Source organism: Octodon degus, unplaced genomic scaffold (assembly GCF_000260255.1).
Source record: "Octodon degus isolate 3935 unplaced genomic scaffold, OctDeg1.0 scaffold00070, whole genome shotgun sequence".
In the NCBI taxonomy this organism is placed as follows: Eukaryota; Metazoa; Chordata; class Mammalia; order Rodentia; family Octodontidae; genus Octodon; species Octodon degus.
The window spans coordinates 2,115,081-2,129,241 of record NW_004524646.1 but is presented as its reverse complement, the minus strand read 5'-3'; the positions used below and the strand labels follow the sequence as shown (position 1 = coordinate 2,129,241).

Here is a 14,161-nt window from a genome sequence, read left to right as displayed (position 1 = left end):
GATGACAGCAACCCTGTCTCCCAAGTGACCCGCACTAGCCTGTGCCTGGGTTCTACCCTTCCGCTTTTCCTTTCTCCCATCTGCCAAGGATCTTCTGCCTGTGGAAGCCACTCCCTTCTTCACTGTCCACTGCTTCCTCCCTTCTCTGACACAGGGTAGAATGTGACCCGGACCTCACTCACTGCCCATAGGGCTGCAGAGCTCCTTCCAAGGATGCCGGGCGACAGGGTCTTCTTTCTGCGTTCTGGGTATTGTTCCTTGACCTATCACTACCCACCCTAAGGCTTCCTGTCCAGCTACTCTCCTAGCTGACTCTGACCCTGTGACAAAGTTTTGGTGAATTTAGGGTAAGGGGAAGCACATGGAATTCTGGGAAGTGTCCTGTAGCCTGCACAGCAGGGCCACACCCAGATCTCACTCCAGCCCTCCAGCAGCTGTGTGTGGGTCCATGGCCACCGTGGCTTCAGGCTTCACTGCTGGTGGCTCCCTCTGGAGACACCCACAGCCTGGGTGTTTTGGCCCCTGTACCCCCAGCCACAGGTGATAACTGACTGGGGCGGGAGCATAAAAGTCCAGTTGCTTGGTTTCAAGGTCGGACAAACTCTCAGGGGTCATTTATGCTCCAGAGTCCCATAAGACAACCTCTGGTTTGACTTCTCCATTTTCCCTTGCTCTCTTGCTAGTCTTCCTTAACCAGTCAGTTGAGCCCAAGTTCTTGGCCCAGTGTCTGCTTTTTAGAGAAACTGACCCGAGACAGGAAAGGAAAAAGATGTGCCCTGCCTCTCCCTTCTGTCCACTCTACATCTAAAGTGTGGATGTGATGGCCAGTGCTCCAGCAGCCACAGTGCATCCTGAGGCCTGGGGCAGCCCCACAGCGCAGAAGGGGCTGGACTTCTGGTTGACCCGGTGCTGTTAGCACATCCACCCTGCAGTGTCTCTAGGTGGTCATATCACGCGAATATCATCTCCTAGTTATTGGAGACTTATCAGGATTGCAACCTCCCAAACGAGTAGATGGTGAAGGCTTAAATAAATGAGAGAAATGGAGTGACCTCAGGGCTTCAGGAGGTTCACAACCCACAGTCAGAATTCCAGTTTCTCCGGGGCTAAGATCAAGAACTTCTCTGGGCAGCCTGTATTTATTAGATTTTCAAGCAAAGGAGGGGAATACTTAAACCATGAACATCTTAGCAGGATACTGGGAAGTATTTTCCAAAGTAGGAAATTATGTCAATCAGGAAAATGACTTTATCTTTAGGTTGACCTGGAGCCGGCAGCTGCAGTCTCCTTTTAATTAATTGATGCTGGAGTCAGGCATCTTCTTGCCCTTTGAGGTGTCAAAGTTTCACAGGCCAATACAGGTCTCGGTAGGGACCAGTGACTCACAGAGGTTCACTTACTGTGAGTCCACTGCCTGACTCCAGATGAGGGCCTAGACCGTGGACAAACTCACACAAGCATGGCAAGCCAGTTGGTTACTATTAAATCCTGCTCAGAGTCCCTTTGCTGTGATCTCTGTCAGATGCACACCTTTTTTTTTTTTTTTTTTTTTTTTTTTTTTTTTTTTTTTTTTTCTTTTTTTTTGGTGGAACTGGGGATTGAACTCAGGCCCTTGCGCTTGCCAGGGAAGCACTTATTCCACTGAGCCATCTCCCCAGCACCTGGTGCACACCTTTCACGACAGAGTAAAACCGCATGCGCTTTCACCACCACTTTTCAGACACGAATCTTAAGTAGGGTATAAGGAACAATGGTATTTCAAAAAAGAAATAAAGACACTGTAGAAAGGAGACAAGGATGGGGCCTGCCCCTTAGCTCAGTTCTTTAAGCGGCTGCTTCAACAAAGCAGTCAGGCTCAGGTTGCTGTGGTTCGATCCCCACAACTCAAGCCAGCCAAACCTGCCCTGAAGGCATTCGGAGGAAAAAAAAAAAAAAAAGGAAAGAAAGAAAGAAAGAAAGAAAGAAAGAAAGAAAGAAAGAAAGGAGACAAGGAAAATCATAATTTTAAAATTGTAACAGCCCTTGAGACTAATGTCCTCCAGGAATATTTTCCTAATTAATGGAAGGACTCAAAATTCAGGCTGCATCCAGCATTGCATGAATGTTCTCCATATTTCCTGTGTATTTGATTGGACCTCACCCCTTTCCGCTTTCACACATTTTTTTCTCCTTTTTCCAGTTCTCCTTCTTTCCCTCTTCTCTCTCCTTCCTTCCTTCCTTCCTTCCCTCCTTCCTCCCTCCCTCCCTCCCTCCCTGCCTGCCTGCCTTCCTGCCTTCCTTCCTTCCTTTCTCCCTTCCTTCCTTCCTTCCTTCCTTCCTTGTGTGGTAACTAATCTAAGGGTACTCTTTATTTGAGCTACAAGCTCAGTCCTTTTATACTTTTTTTTTTTTTTTTTAATTTTGAGACAAGGTCTTGCTAAGTTGCCCAGGTGGGATTTGAACTTGTGATCTTCCTGCTTTAGCTCCCTCAATAGCTGGGGCCACAGGCTCTAAAGCAAACAGACCAAACCAAACCCAAAACTTCTCCCAACACAGTAGCTTGAGAAACAGTAGAGTGTGCCTGCTTCACTTGCCAAAATAGAACATCTGGAGCAGAAAGTCCCAACAGCCAGGATTAAGGACACAGGCGCTCCTGAGGAAAATGCCAAACGTAGCATATGTTTAAATTTTGAGCCCTCCAAATAAAGCTCTCAAGCTTCTGTTGGAAATTGCGGCAGCTTATAGAAAACAGGCCCAGAAACTGAAAAGGAAATGAGTTGGCCCCACTCAGGAGCAAGACTGACTGATGAAGTCTTCCCGGAGAAGAGAGAGATAAGGACCGTCAAGAACCGTGACAGCTGTTACGGGTTGGGAAAGAACGGCAGGAAGAGAGGAACAAAGAGGATATTTAGACATCGGTCATTACAAGGTATCTGCTAAAATGCCACTCGTCTGCAGACAGCACTCAGATTATACATATACGAAATCTACTTACAGGAACCCAGGGCCTTGGCACCCCACCACCCCACCTTTTTTATTCTTTATTTTGACACAATATTTTGCTAAGTGATGAAGTTTTCCAGGCTGTGCTGGAACTATGAGCCTCCTGTCTTCCCTTCCAGAGTGCTGGGATTACAGGCATATTGCCTTTACCTTCCCCTCCAGAATAACATCGTGATGGCACTGAGTTCCCAGGCAGACAGAGGGTGGGAGGGACAGTATGACACAGTTCTGGCCAAGGAGCTCTAAGTGGAAGTCACAGCTCAGAGAAGTTCATTTTCAAAGAAGCATTCAGCTGACACATCCCTTTGTCCCCTTCTGTCCTCCCATCTTGATGGTGATCACCATTCCTGGAGCTCCCACGGCTAGCAGCAAGCCGGGGCGTAAGCCTACCACCACACAGGTGCAGAAGGGCTCCGATGCTGGTGGCCTTGGGACTCGCTGGACCTCTTCTGCTCTTGGGATGTGAGAAGGTAATTTCCGTGGGCCTAAGCCATTGTTCCTGGAGCTTTTTCTTACAAGCAGCACAGCGCGATCCACAACTGACACATTTGTAATTTCTTCTGTAACTACTGAGACAAGGAAATAATACTGCAGGCGACAGAGGCCAATACTCCTGGAGGTTGTGGGCGTGGGCGCCGGGGTAACACCAGGCATGCAGCACTGCAGAAGCAGGTAACCAATGCACAGTTGCTTCTGCTTTTCTCCCTATATGTGGTGCTAAGTCAGGCATTATTTTCAGATCCACAAAAGGAAAGCAACTTTCCTGAAGCTTAATTTTCTTGACTTTTCTTTCTATGTGAAAGCAAAAACAAAGATAAAAAAAAAAAATCCTATGGTGTCCAGTAAAAGATCAACCAAAGCCCAAAGGTCCAGATGTAGAAGAAGAAGAAAGGAAGTAGAAATGCATATAAAGAGATTTTAAAAAAAAAGTGCGGCCAGCGAGATAGCTCAGTGGACTAAGTGCCTGCTTAGGCAAGCGCAGGGATTGGGGCTTGATCTCCAGAACCGGCCCCACATGCCAAGTGCTGGCCCCACCCCCAGGGTGCGCTGGGCCAGCAACTGAGTCTGGGCATGGTGGCGCAGGCTTGTAATCCCAGTGCTGGGGAGGCTGAAAACAGGAGGAGCCCTAGGAGTCTGATCTATATAGTGAGATCCTGTAGACTCTGTACTAAAGAAAACAAAAATGAAAACAAAAAAACAAACAAAAAACCCCAGGAGGATCACTACAAGTCCTACCTGTGTAGTGAGACCCTGCACCAAACACATAAATTAAAAAAAAGAGTTTTAGGGGCTGGTGAGATGGCTCAGTGGTCTAAAGCACCTACTTAGAACAAGCTTAGCAAAGCACAGGGACTGCGGTTCAATCCCCAGCACCACATGCCAGCCAGCCCCGCCCCCTGGTGGGCTGAGCTGGCCACACACACACACACACACACACACACATAAATAAATAAATAAATTTTTAAAGTGTTTTATTTTATTTTTTGTTCATTTCTTTTTTATTATTATAATTTTATTTTATTTAAGAAAGAGTTTTAAAAAAGAAAAGGTAAGTCCTCAAGACCAGTAAGGAGAAAAGGCTGGGGAGGCAGCATGGACTCTTGGCTATTCAATGGGATGATATAAGGCAGCTTCCAAGGATGTAGGTATGTCATTTCCAGTAAGATACATGGGGGATCTGGGAGGCAGGAGGTTGGAAGGAGTGAGTTATTTCAAAGAAGAAAGATTCTGTATCATTCAGAAAGGGATCTCAACTTTATTTATAAACATGAAAATATCTGGTCTCTAATCCTCAGGTGGTTGAGATAAGCTTTTCTTCTTGATCACATTTAAAATGATAAAAGAATAGCTAACCCCACATAATAAAAATATAACACTGAAAACAAAAATAAGGAATGCAGTGAATGAGAGTAATATAAATGAAACCTAATAGTACATCACCAAATTTCCTTATACAAAGCAAAGTCTAAAGCTAGTTTTATTTTTTTTTAATAATTTTTTTTATTTGAGAGAGAGAGAGAGAGAGAGAGAGAGAGAGAGAGAGAGAGAGAGAGTGTGGTGTGTGTGTGTGGCCAGCTCAGCCCACCAGGGGGCGGGGCTGGCTGGCATGTGGTGCTGGGGGATTGAACCGCGGTCCCTGATACTTTGCTAAGCTTGTTCTAAGTAGGTGCTTTAGACCACTGAGCCATCTCTCCAGCCCTAAAGCTAGTTTTAAAAAAGACAAAAATATATTAAGTGGTTACTTAAAACAAAAATAATAGAATGGCTAGCGAGAATGCTCAGTGGACTAAGCACCTGCTTAGGCAAGCGCAAGGACAGGGGTTCAATCCCAGGTACCACATGCTGCACCAGCCCTGCCCAGGGGTGCACTGAGCTGGCCACCAAGTCCAGGCGTGGTGGCACACACCTGTAATCCCAGCGCTGAGGAAGCTGAAAACAGGATGATCACTAGGAGTCCAAGCTGCATAGTGAGACCCTGCACCAAATACATAAATTAAAAAAAAAAATACTAAAAGCTATAACCAAAGAGATAGTCAAAAAGTCAGCAAGTATCTAATACTGTGCAGATGTTTGGTAACATCTGTGTTTAAAAGCAGATGTTAGTGCTGGGCACTGAGGGATATGCCTATAATCTTAGCTCCCCAGGAAGCTGAGGCAGGAGGATCCCAAGTTCAAGGCCAGCCAGGGCAACTTAATGAGACCCATCTGTAGAATAGAAAATAAAATCATGCAGCTCAGTGGTTGGGCCTTTGCCCCACATGCATGAATGAGCCCGAGGTCCAAACACCAGTACTGGAAAAAGAAAAGATGTTAGCACATAAAGCATGAAGGGTAAACAGAAAAATAATACAATTTATACAAGTAGCAAAAACCACAATACTGAGCTTACATGCTCTAAGATACCCAATAAAATCTTATTTTGGCTTTGTTTGGAGCATGGCTGTGGATACTTCTTCCAGCCACAGTTCTAACATTATGGAAAAAATCAGCTGAAGTACACATACAGCTAGACACCAGAATACAAGGAAACACTTGAAAAATAGAAAAGGGAATTGTCAAACAGTCACACTCTAAATCACTATGCGACAATTTTAGTAATACAGCAAAGCTTCATTACGTAGTGAATCTTTTAAAAAGCAGCCCTTTTCAATAACATCTGAGATGAGCTAAAGTGCAAACAGAGAATACATAAGAGTATTTATCTTAACCATCGAGGGGACCTGCATTTATGAAAAACTAGGGAAAAACCCTGCACATCAGAGGACTGGTTTTATACACACACCAATAAATTTTGAGTCAATAAGATAGTTGACTATGATACTCATCCTATTATAAAGGTTTGTGTTACTACCTCTTTCTTTCTTTCTTTCTTTCTTTCTTTCTTTCTTTCTTTCTTTCTTTCTTTCTTTCTTTCTTTCTTTCATGTCCTGTACTCTGAGTAACCACTTTGAAGGTAACCATCGTTATCCTTATTATTTGATGATACTTTATGGCTAAAATTGCACGGCCCAAAATACATAGTTCCTTAGAAAACCGTATAAAACCACAGCTGTTCTGGCTGATGAGCAGGCTCCACACCACTGCGACGGTCATCAGCTGCTGAATACAAGGGAAGCCCGAGACTGGTAAGGTCAGAGCCAACCTCCCCAGAGCTTACAGACCAAGCCAGGAAGTGGCTTGGGGATCATGTGTGTTGAACTGGAGATCAAGGTCCAGGGCAGGCTTCCCTTGTTGATACAGTGACAGAAAGGATGTTACAACGTTGAGGGGCCTATGTGACATGAGGATGGAGCATGGGATTCTGTCTATGTGGCCTTCTGGGAGGGAAGCAGAACTCCACTCAAGCCTGGGCCTGTGGCAGCACAGACCCGATGGGACCACAAATCTCCCCCGGGAGTCTGTTAGCCAGATTGCTACTGTCTTCTTATTCACACAGGGCGCCCAAAGGGCTATCATCCCCGAAGAAAGAGGTCATGGTGTCATTGATTAGGAATTCTTCCCACAAGTGGAAAAGGAAGAAAAGGCAAGGAAATATATACCAGTGCCTGCTATGAAGAGATGGCACAGTTACTTCCAGCTGGATAACTTCAGATTCTAAGCCTCTGAACCCCTGCTTGTGACAGGAGAATGTTAATGGCGCCTACCCAACGGAGCTCTTAGAACCACGAAATACATAAAAGGATCTGTGCTTAAGACTGAGTTTGGCATGCACTGTGCACAAAATAAGTTCCATAGGTTCTATTACACACAATAGCAAACATCTCACATATACCCACCAAGTAGAAATATTTGAGGACAAACAATTCTGCATTAATACAGACACATGAAATTATTAGGAACTATTAGGAAGCAACTTACAAGGAAAGAAAAAACAGAATAGTATGTATTTGGGGATGACTACATCATGTGTTACCATGACAACAGGAAGAAATAAGAGACTACAACTGTTGCTCTTCCATTACGAAGATGGGTGGGTGCACAGTGGACAAGTAACTTGGGAGCTTCACCTTCTAGGGTGATCAAGGGTCCCATATGAAGTCACTTTGATGAACAGTCCTACCACTGAGCAACAACAGTGGGGGACTTCCTGTCCTTCTTGCTCCCCAGGGGAGAAACCCAGAGCTCACACATGATCTGAACTGCCAGCTGGGGACTTGAACTCCTCAGATGCACCTGGTCACCTTAGTGTGGGTCTCCTGAGAAAGTTACTTCCGCAGAGCTGAGTGTGATGATGCACACCTACAATCCCAGCCCTCAGGAGGCTGACATAGAGGGATTGTGTGTTCAAGGGCAGCCTGAGCTGCACACGAATCCCATCATTAAACCAATGCAGGATTCTCAAAGTGGACAGTATGAGGTTTCCCAGGACATTTTACGAGATAGCTCTAAGGATGAGCTTCCTACCCTGCCATGAGTGAGTGCAAACCCTCTTCAGCTCTTCTCTCTGTCCTTATTTCACAGGACTCTGTGTTGTGCCTCAGCTAGGATTGCAAAATACAGCTGCCACTGTTCACATGGAACTGTGCAGGGCTGGGAGATAGCTCAGTGGCGCAAGAGACTGGCAAGGGCAAGTTCCTTAGTTCGATCCCTGGTACAAAAAACCCAAAAAACAAAACAAAAAATCCCCACATGGAACAGTGCATTATAGTGCTTTAAATTTTGTTTTATTTATTTATTTATTAATATATTTGGTACATGGTCTCACTATATAGCTCAGACTCATAGTGATCCTCCTGGCTCAGCCTTCCCAGTGCTAGGACTGCAGGACTTGGTACATGCCCGGACTCGGTGGCTGGCACAGTTTGTGGTACCAGGGACTGAATCCGGGTCCTTGTGCTTGCCAGGCAGGCATTTAGACCACTGAGCTAACTCCCTGACCCTACAATGCTTTCAAAACTACTGCTAGGACTGGAAATGGACAGCAGCTAGAAAAACACTGAACAAAATTTGCATTCCATAGGATCTAGCTATGAAAAGATTTTCAAACACGAAGATAATGGAGGAAAGTATAAGAAAAAGACTGAAAGATGAAGATAAATACAAATGAGAAATATTTCCCTTCTGAGTAATAAGTAACAATATTAAACAGAAAACGAAGGATAGAAAGCATGATGCTAACATTTAGCCTTTGGATGAGGGGCTAAAATTCTTGGAATATAAAGCACACACATACATTAACACACCATCTCTTTGCTTCTGATTAAAAAAAAAATGGGGAAAGAAATAACGAGTTGATACGGAGAAGATGAACTTTAAAAAAAATAGATATTTAAAGTACCTTTAGTAAATATTTAAAAATTAGTCAACTTTGGTATAAGGAAATTTTAATTATGATTTATTTTTACTTAATTACAAACATATGTTCATCTGTCAATGGCAGTGTGGAAAACAATAAGAAGCAAAACATACTGCGGTGATCTTCGGATGCATCCTTCCCCAACCTTTTCTTAGTTCCCAAACTGAGATGCATCTCACACTGCCAGCACGTCAGGGTTTAACTGGCAGCCTTTCTTTCCTAAGGGCGCAATAAAATAGCGCTTTAGGTTCAACAGAATATGAGACATCCGAATATCAGCAGTGCTTTTTGTTGGATGCATCGTGATGTGTGATTTTCTACTTCTTTCCACTTGTCCCATCTACTATGGTGTCTCCTGTGAAACTCCCATTGGAATTTGTGAGGTATAAAGAGGGATGAACTTCACCTTAGTAGCTGCTCCCAGGGGTATTTAGGAGGAGGTCAGGACCACCAAGTGGGGATGTGTGACTGAGTCCTGGTGGCTTGATGAAAAACACAGGTGACATAGACACAGATACACTGTGCATCTCTCATGATGTGACACTCTGCACCCAGGAGGGTTTTCCCAGCAGGAAGCCATCACTAGCGCTGGACCTCTGAGCTTGAACCAGAAATGTGGACCAAAACAAACCTCTTTTCTTTATAATTTCCAGTCTGTACTATTGTGTTGTTAGCACTAGAAAGGACTAAGACACCAACTCATCTTCTAAATGAATACGTATTCCTTTCTTTTTTTTAAAAAAAAAATTATTTATTTGGTACAGGGTCTCGCTATGCAGCTCAGACTCGTAGTGATCCTCCTGTCTCAGCCTCCCCAGTACTGGAATTACAGATGTGCGCCACCACACCCAGCCTTGGTAGCTGGCCAGTTCAGCTCACTTGGGGTTCCAGGACACAGCACAGCATGTGGTACTGGGGATCAAACCTACATCCTTGCACTTGCCAGGCAGGTGCTTCAACCGCTGAGATATCTCCCCAGACCCAAATATATATTTCTTTTATCATTAAATACTAAACAAAACTGGGTTCTAATCTGAGTCTGCCACTTTAAAGCTGTTGGTGTTAAGCAAATGTTTAAGTCCTCTGTATCTCAGCTTCTATAATTGTAAGAAGAAATCAAGGACATCCTTTCCTATCTCATCAGGTTTGCACTAATACTTTGCAAAACGTAAAGTGCCATTTGGTGTGGGATTGAAATCTTGACACGTGAAAAATCCATTAGCACTGATGCGATGTTTTTATTTTTTTCTGAATGGCCATTCATCCTGGCTGTTAGCTTGCTCCTTGATACAGTACAACAGTGATTCCCAGCTTTTTATTGTGTCGGCCTCATATAATTTGATTTCAAAAGCTCTTTCTTTAGCCTTGATTCCACGTGGAAAAAACAGATTCTCCCAGAGCACCCAGCTCAGTGCCACCCAGGTGATGCGCAGAGCAGGCCACACCACACACCTGCTAGCTCAGGGCTGAGCCCTGAGAACCTCACCGGGCAGTGCTGCTACCCAACTGCTCACCATGAACCACACCCAGGGCCAAATGGGCCCCAGTGGAATTGTTTTGTTCAATTAAAATGAATACAAACTCTTGTGGAAAATCTGTTCATGTACCTTGCAAGGTAACCACAAGGCAGGACGGAGTACTGTGCGTCTGCGCATCTGAGATGTGCATGAGCTGGGATTATCTTGTTAGCCCACTCCAGCGCATCCCCGCATCTAGATAACCCTTCAGCAACTTTCCTTTCAGTACACTTGACTTCCGGCTGCTGAGGAAGCAAGTGGTTGATGCCTGCTCTTGTTTCCATGCCAGCCCGGGCACTTGTCTGTGTTGGAAAGCACGGCAGGGTGTGACCTTGTCAGCAACCCCAAGGCTGGAAGCTAGTCTGGAGGGCTGTTATCTTTGGTGTCTCCACTTTCAGCTATTGTGAATAATGCAACTAAGAACACCAGTGTACAAATGGCTGCTGTAATAACTAACGAGGAACAGTAGGTGCTGTTATGATAGCAAGGACTGAAATAATTCAAAAAGGAAATGTTAAGAATGAGGAAGTAAAAATAATCATGCATAGACAATGCTTTGTTCTTTTTAACTTGCCTTCCCCTACGCAAGCTCATTGTCCCTTGAAGGAACTCCAGAAGGCAAGCAGGCCAAGACAAGGTGTATGAGGGGGAGCAGGACTTGTGGTTAACTAACAACTACAATTTGCCAGACTCTACTACCAAAGGAATGGACTCAAAAGAGTTAAGAAACTGGGCCAAGTTACCGAGGTAAGGACTCAGTGTTCCAACCCCAGTCTCTGTGGCCAGATCTTGTTCTACTTCACTTGCTACATTCTTGCATTTGCAGCTGAAAGTCCATGTTCCTACATGACCACCAGCCCTTGGCCTTCCCAATTCCCAGTGCCAGGATGGTCACCAGTGCACACACAGACCTTGCCTTTTCCTACCTCCACATCCACAGAGAGCACCAAAAAGTGCTTGGTGGTGGGGAGGATCTAGTCCCTCCACTCTCCTAGCAAGACTAGCTCCCTAGTTCAAATATAATTCAGCTGGAAAATAAAAATCCTCCACTTGCTAAGCAAAACACAACAGACTCAAGGTAAGTACCAGAGCACATCCTATTCAGGCTGTCCACCCAAGCCTCCCCTAGGAGACGATCTAGAGCTGTCTGCAAGGACGTGGGAGGTGACTCAATGAGAGATCTGTGAAACACTCCCTAGAGAGTCCAGCAAGGACTGGGCTGAGGGTGGGAACAATAGGGGACACTCCTCCTCATTTATTCCCTGCAGGGCCTGGGGCTTCTCACCATCACTGTGTCTACTCTGAGATTCTCTTGCCAGACTCCCGTTTACTGTGTGGCGTCACCATGGTCCACTTCTGGGCATAGACACCACATTGGGATGCAGGTTACAAGTGGGTCATTCAGCACCAAGCACCTCAGATAATGCCCACCTGTCCCCAGTCATGCCAGTTCTCTCTGCTTGCCCTCCCCTGGCCAGCTGAAACCCAGGCTTCCTAGGTTAACCTTAAGAGGTGGTCCGTGAGGAGTCAGACCAGGGAATGGCTCTTCCTACCTGCTACATGACCCCTGGCAGATTGTGTGCATAACATGGGATGTGTGGGAGCCTCAATTCTCCTTGTAACTGCCTCACTTCCGGGATGTACTGTACACGTGTACACACACACACACACACACACACACGCCATCATTTTATTTCATGAGAACAGAGGCATAACTGAAGGTAACAAGGCTGCCTCCTTGCTCAAAATTCCCAGCAGCTCTCACTGCCTCCTGTAAGTTCTGATCCCTTAGTCTGGCAGTAAAGGACCCCTCACTCCCCTTAGCCATCAGGCCTTCCTAGCTTTACTTCCTTCTGCCGCTCCAAGGAGGTCAGCCAGCCCTCGGGGCCCCACAAGCACTTCTCCCCTAACCCTGAATGCATGCACATCAGCTTTAGGCGTCAAACCCAAGTCGCACAAAACAGTAACTTGTTCAGCCCAAAGGTCGCTTCTACTTCCCTGGTTCCTCCAAGCAGAAAGCATTTTCGCAGGCTTCACCTCCTCATTTACACTTTCGCCTGACACTTTCCATCTGGAATTCTGTCTGAGTTTCTCTATAAGTATGAAGTCAGGGACAGAGTTTTCTTAAATTGGGGTTTTCCCTCTGACCAGTGAGTGTCCTTAATAAACGTCCTTTGGTTTCATTATTGTAAGCTTTCTCCCCAGAGTTCACGAACTCAGCCCTGTCTAAAGACCGAAAATCTCTAGAGCAGAGTTTCCTCAAATTAAGGATCACTGAGTTCCCCTAGGAGTGGGTATAAGGCGCATCTGACTCAGGCGGTCTGGGCAGGGGTCTCCTTACACTGCCTGTCTAAGGAGCTCACAGGTGCTGCAGCCCAGGGCCCACAGTTAGAGTACCAGGAAGGCACTCACACCTGTTGATCAGACAGCAGAGAGCTCACCTGGCGGCGCGTACCACGGATGAACAGAAGGCTGAGAGGCTCGTTCCTGCCCAGCCGGGAAAGTGGAGGCCGCTGGCTCACTTACCTATGGTGGACACGACAGTGCCCACGAAGTAGAAGGCGCCGGTGAAGTCCCAGCGTGGGCGGACGTTGTCCATGCGGATGCCCGCCCTGTTGGCTTCCTCATAGTGGCGGAGGAAGCCGCGCAGCTCTTCGCGGCTCAGGTTGTGGCTGCGGCTAAAGTTGGCCAGGCGCTCCTCCCAGCGCTGTTTGGCCTGGCGCTCGTGCGCCAGCTCCAGCGCCGAGAAAACCGCGGCGCCGCCCAGGAGGTAGAGCAGGATGAGCGCAGCGAGCAGCAGGAAGCGCGCGTTGTCCTCGTTCAGGTGGCCCGGAGTGCAGCTGCAACCCCGGCCGGCCATGGTCTGGCCCTGGGGCCAGGTCCCCTCGGGACCACGGTGGACTCGCGCCCACGCCCGGGGAAGGGCGCTCAGCCAGCCCCCAGACACCCCGCGGCGGGCTCGTCCATGACCACCGCACGCTGCCCCAGGCCGCGAGGATCCCTGCGCGGCCGCCTCTGTCCCTCTCGCACCAGAGATCCCCACGTCCGCCTAGACTCCGGGTTTCGTATCCGCTTTTCGCCGCCGCCACCACCAATCGCCCCCTCCCGCCCTGGAGTTCTCCTTAGCGCTGACTATGGGTGTCGGGGCGCAGAGTCGCCTGTGCTCTGCAAGAGGGTGCGCGAGCTGGGCTTCCACCCCGGCTCAGGTTGGGGAGGGGGCGTGGCGCATCTTCTTTGCAAACTCCCGCGACTTAACTTCCACGGCAGCGAAGGTCGAGGGGCAGGGGTCCCCAGAAGTCGGCGGGTAAGCGAAGCCCAGTGGCCTTGGTGTCTTTGACCAGCATTTCTTAAACCGCAGTAGCTAGGGCGCGGGGGTGTCTGCTGGCTTCGGAGTTGCCTCCCCGGATGGATCTGCCATCTAAGTGCGTTCTAGTGGCGGTGTCGTCCCGATCCCCGAGCTTCTCGAGTCACTGCCCCGGCTGCCAGGTCTCAGCAGCAGCAGCAGCAGCAGCAGCGGCGGGTCCAGAGCCGGCGCATCAACCCAGGGACAGCGCAGAGCTGCGTTGCGGGAAGGACCTTCTGCCCGGCGCCCACGCTGCGCCGCATCCAGCAGCTAGATCCACTGGGGAGAGACCGGAGAGGAAGGGTGGAACAGGGCAGCGAAGGAAGTTAGGAGGAACTCCCTGGGCGCCCTCCCGCCCCTTGCCCGGGGCAGCTCGCCCTTGGCCTCGGAGTCCTGCGCGGGAGCGTCCCCTGCCCCCAAGGGTCGGCTCTGCCAGCCCAGCGCCGGAGCACACCCAGGGTCAGCGGCCCGGGGACCGCGACCCCTGAGGGCTCCATGGCTTCCACCCGGCTTGGCTGCCTG

At 47.8% G+C, this 14,161-nt stretch overlaps 1 protein-coding gene across 1 annotated transcript in view; it reads right to left on the bottom strand.

The window, feature by feature from the left end:
• The window catches only part of Kcnk13 (potassium two pore domain channel subfamily K member 13), a 183,975-nt gene extending 170,227 nt beyond the window's left edge, over positions 1-13,748 (bottom strand). The window contains exon 1 of the mRNA XM_004635131.2: positions 12,823-13,748. Coding sequence (XP_004635188.1) covers positions 12,823-13,156 — 334 coding nt within the window. The 5' untranslated portion in view covers positions 13,157-13,748. The remainder of the gene's footprint in view (positions 1-12,822) is intronic.
• Positions 13,749-14,161: the final 413 nt, after the last annotated feature.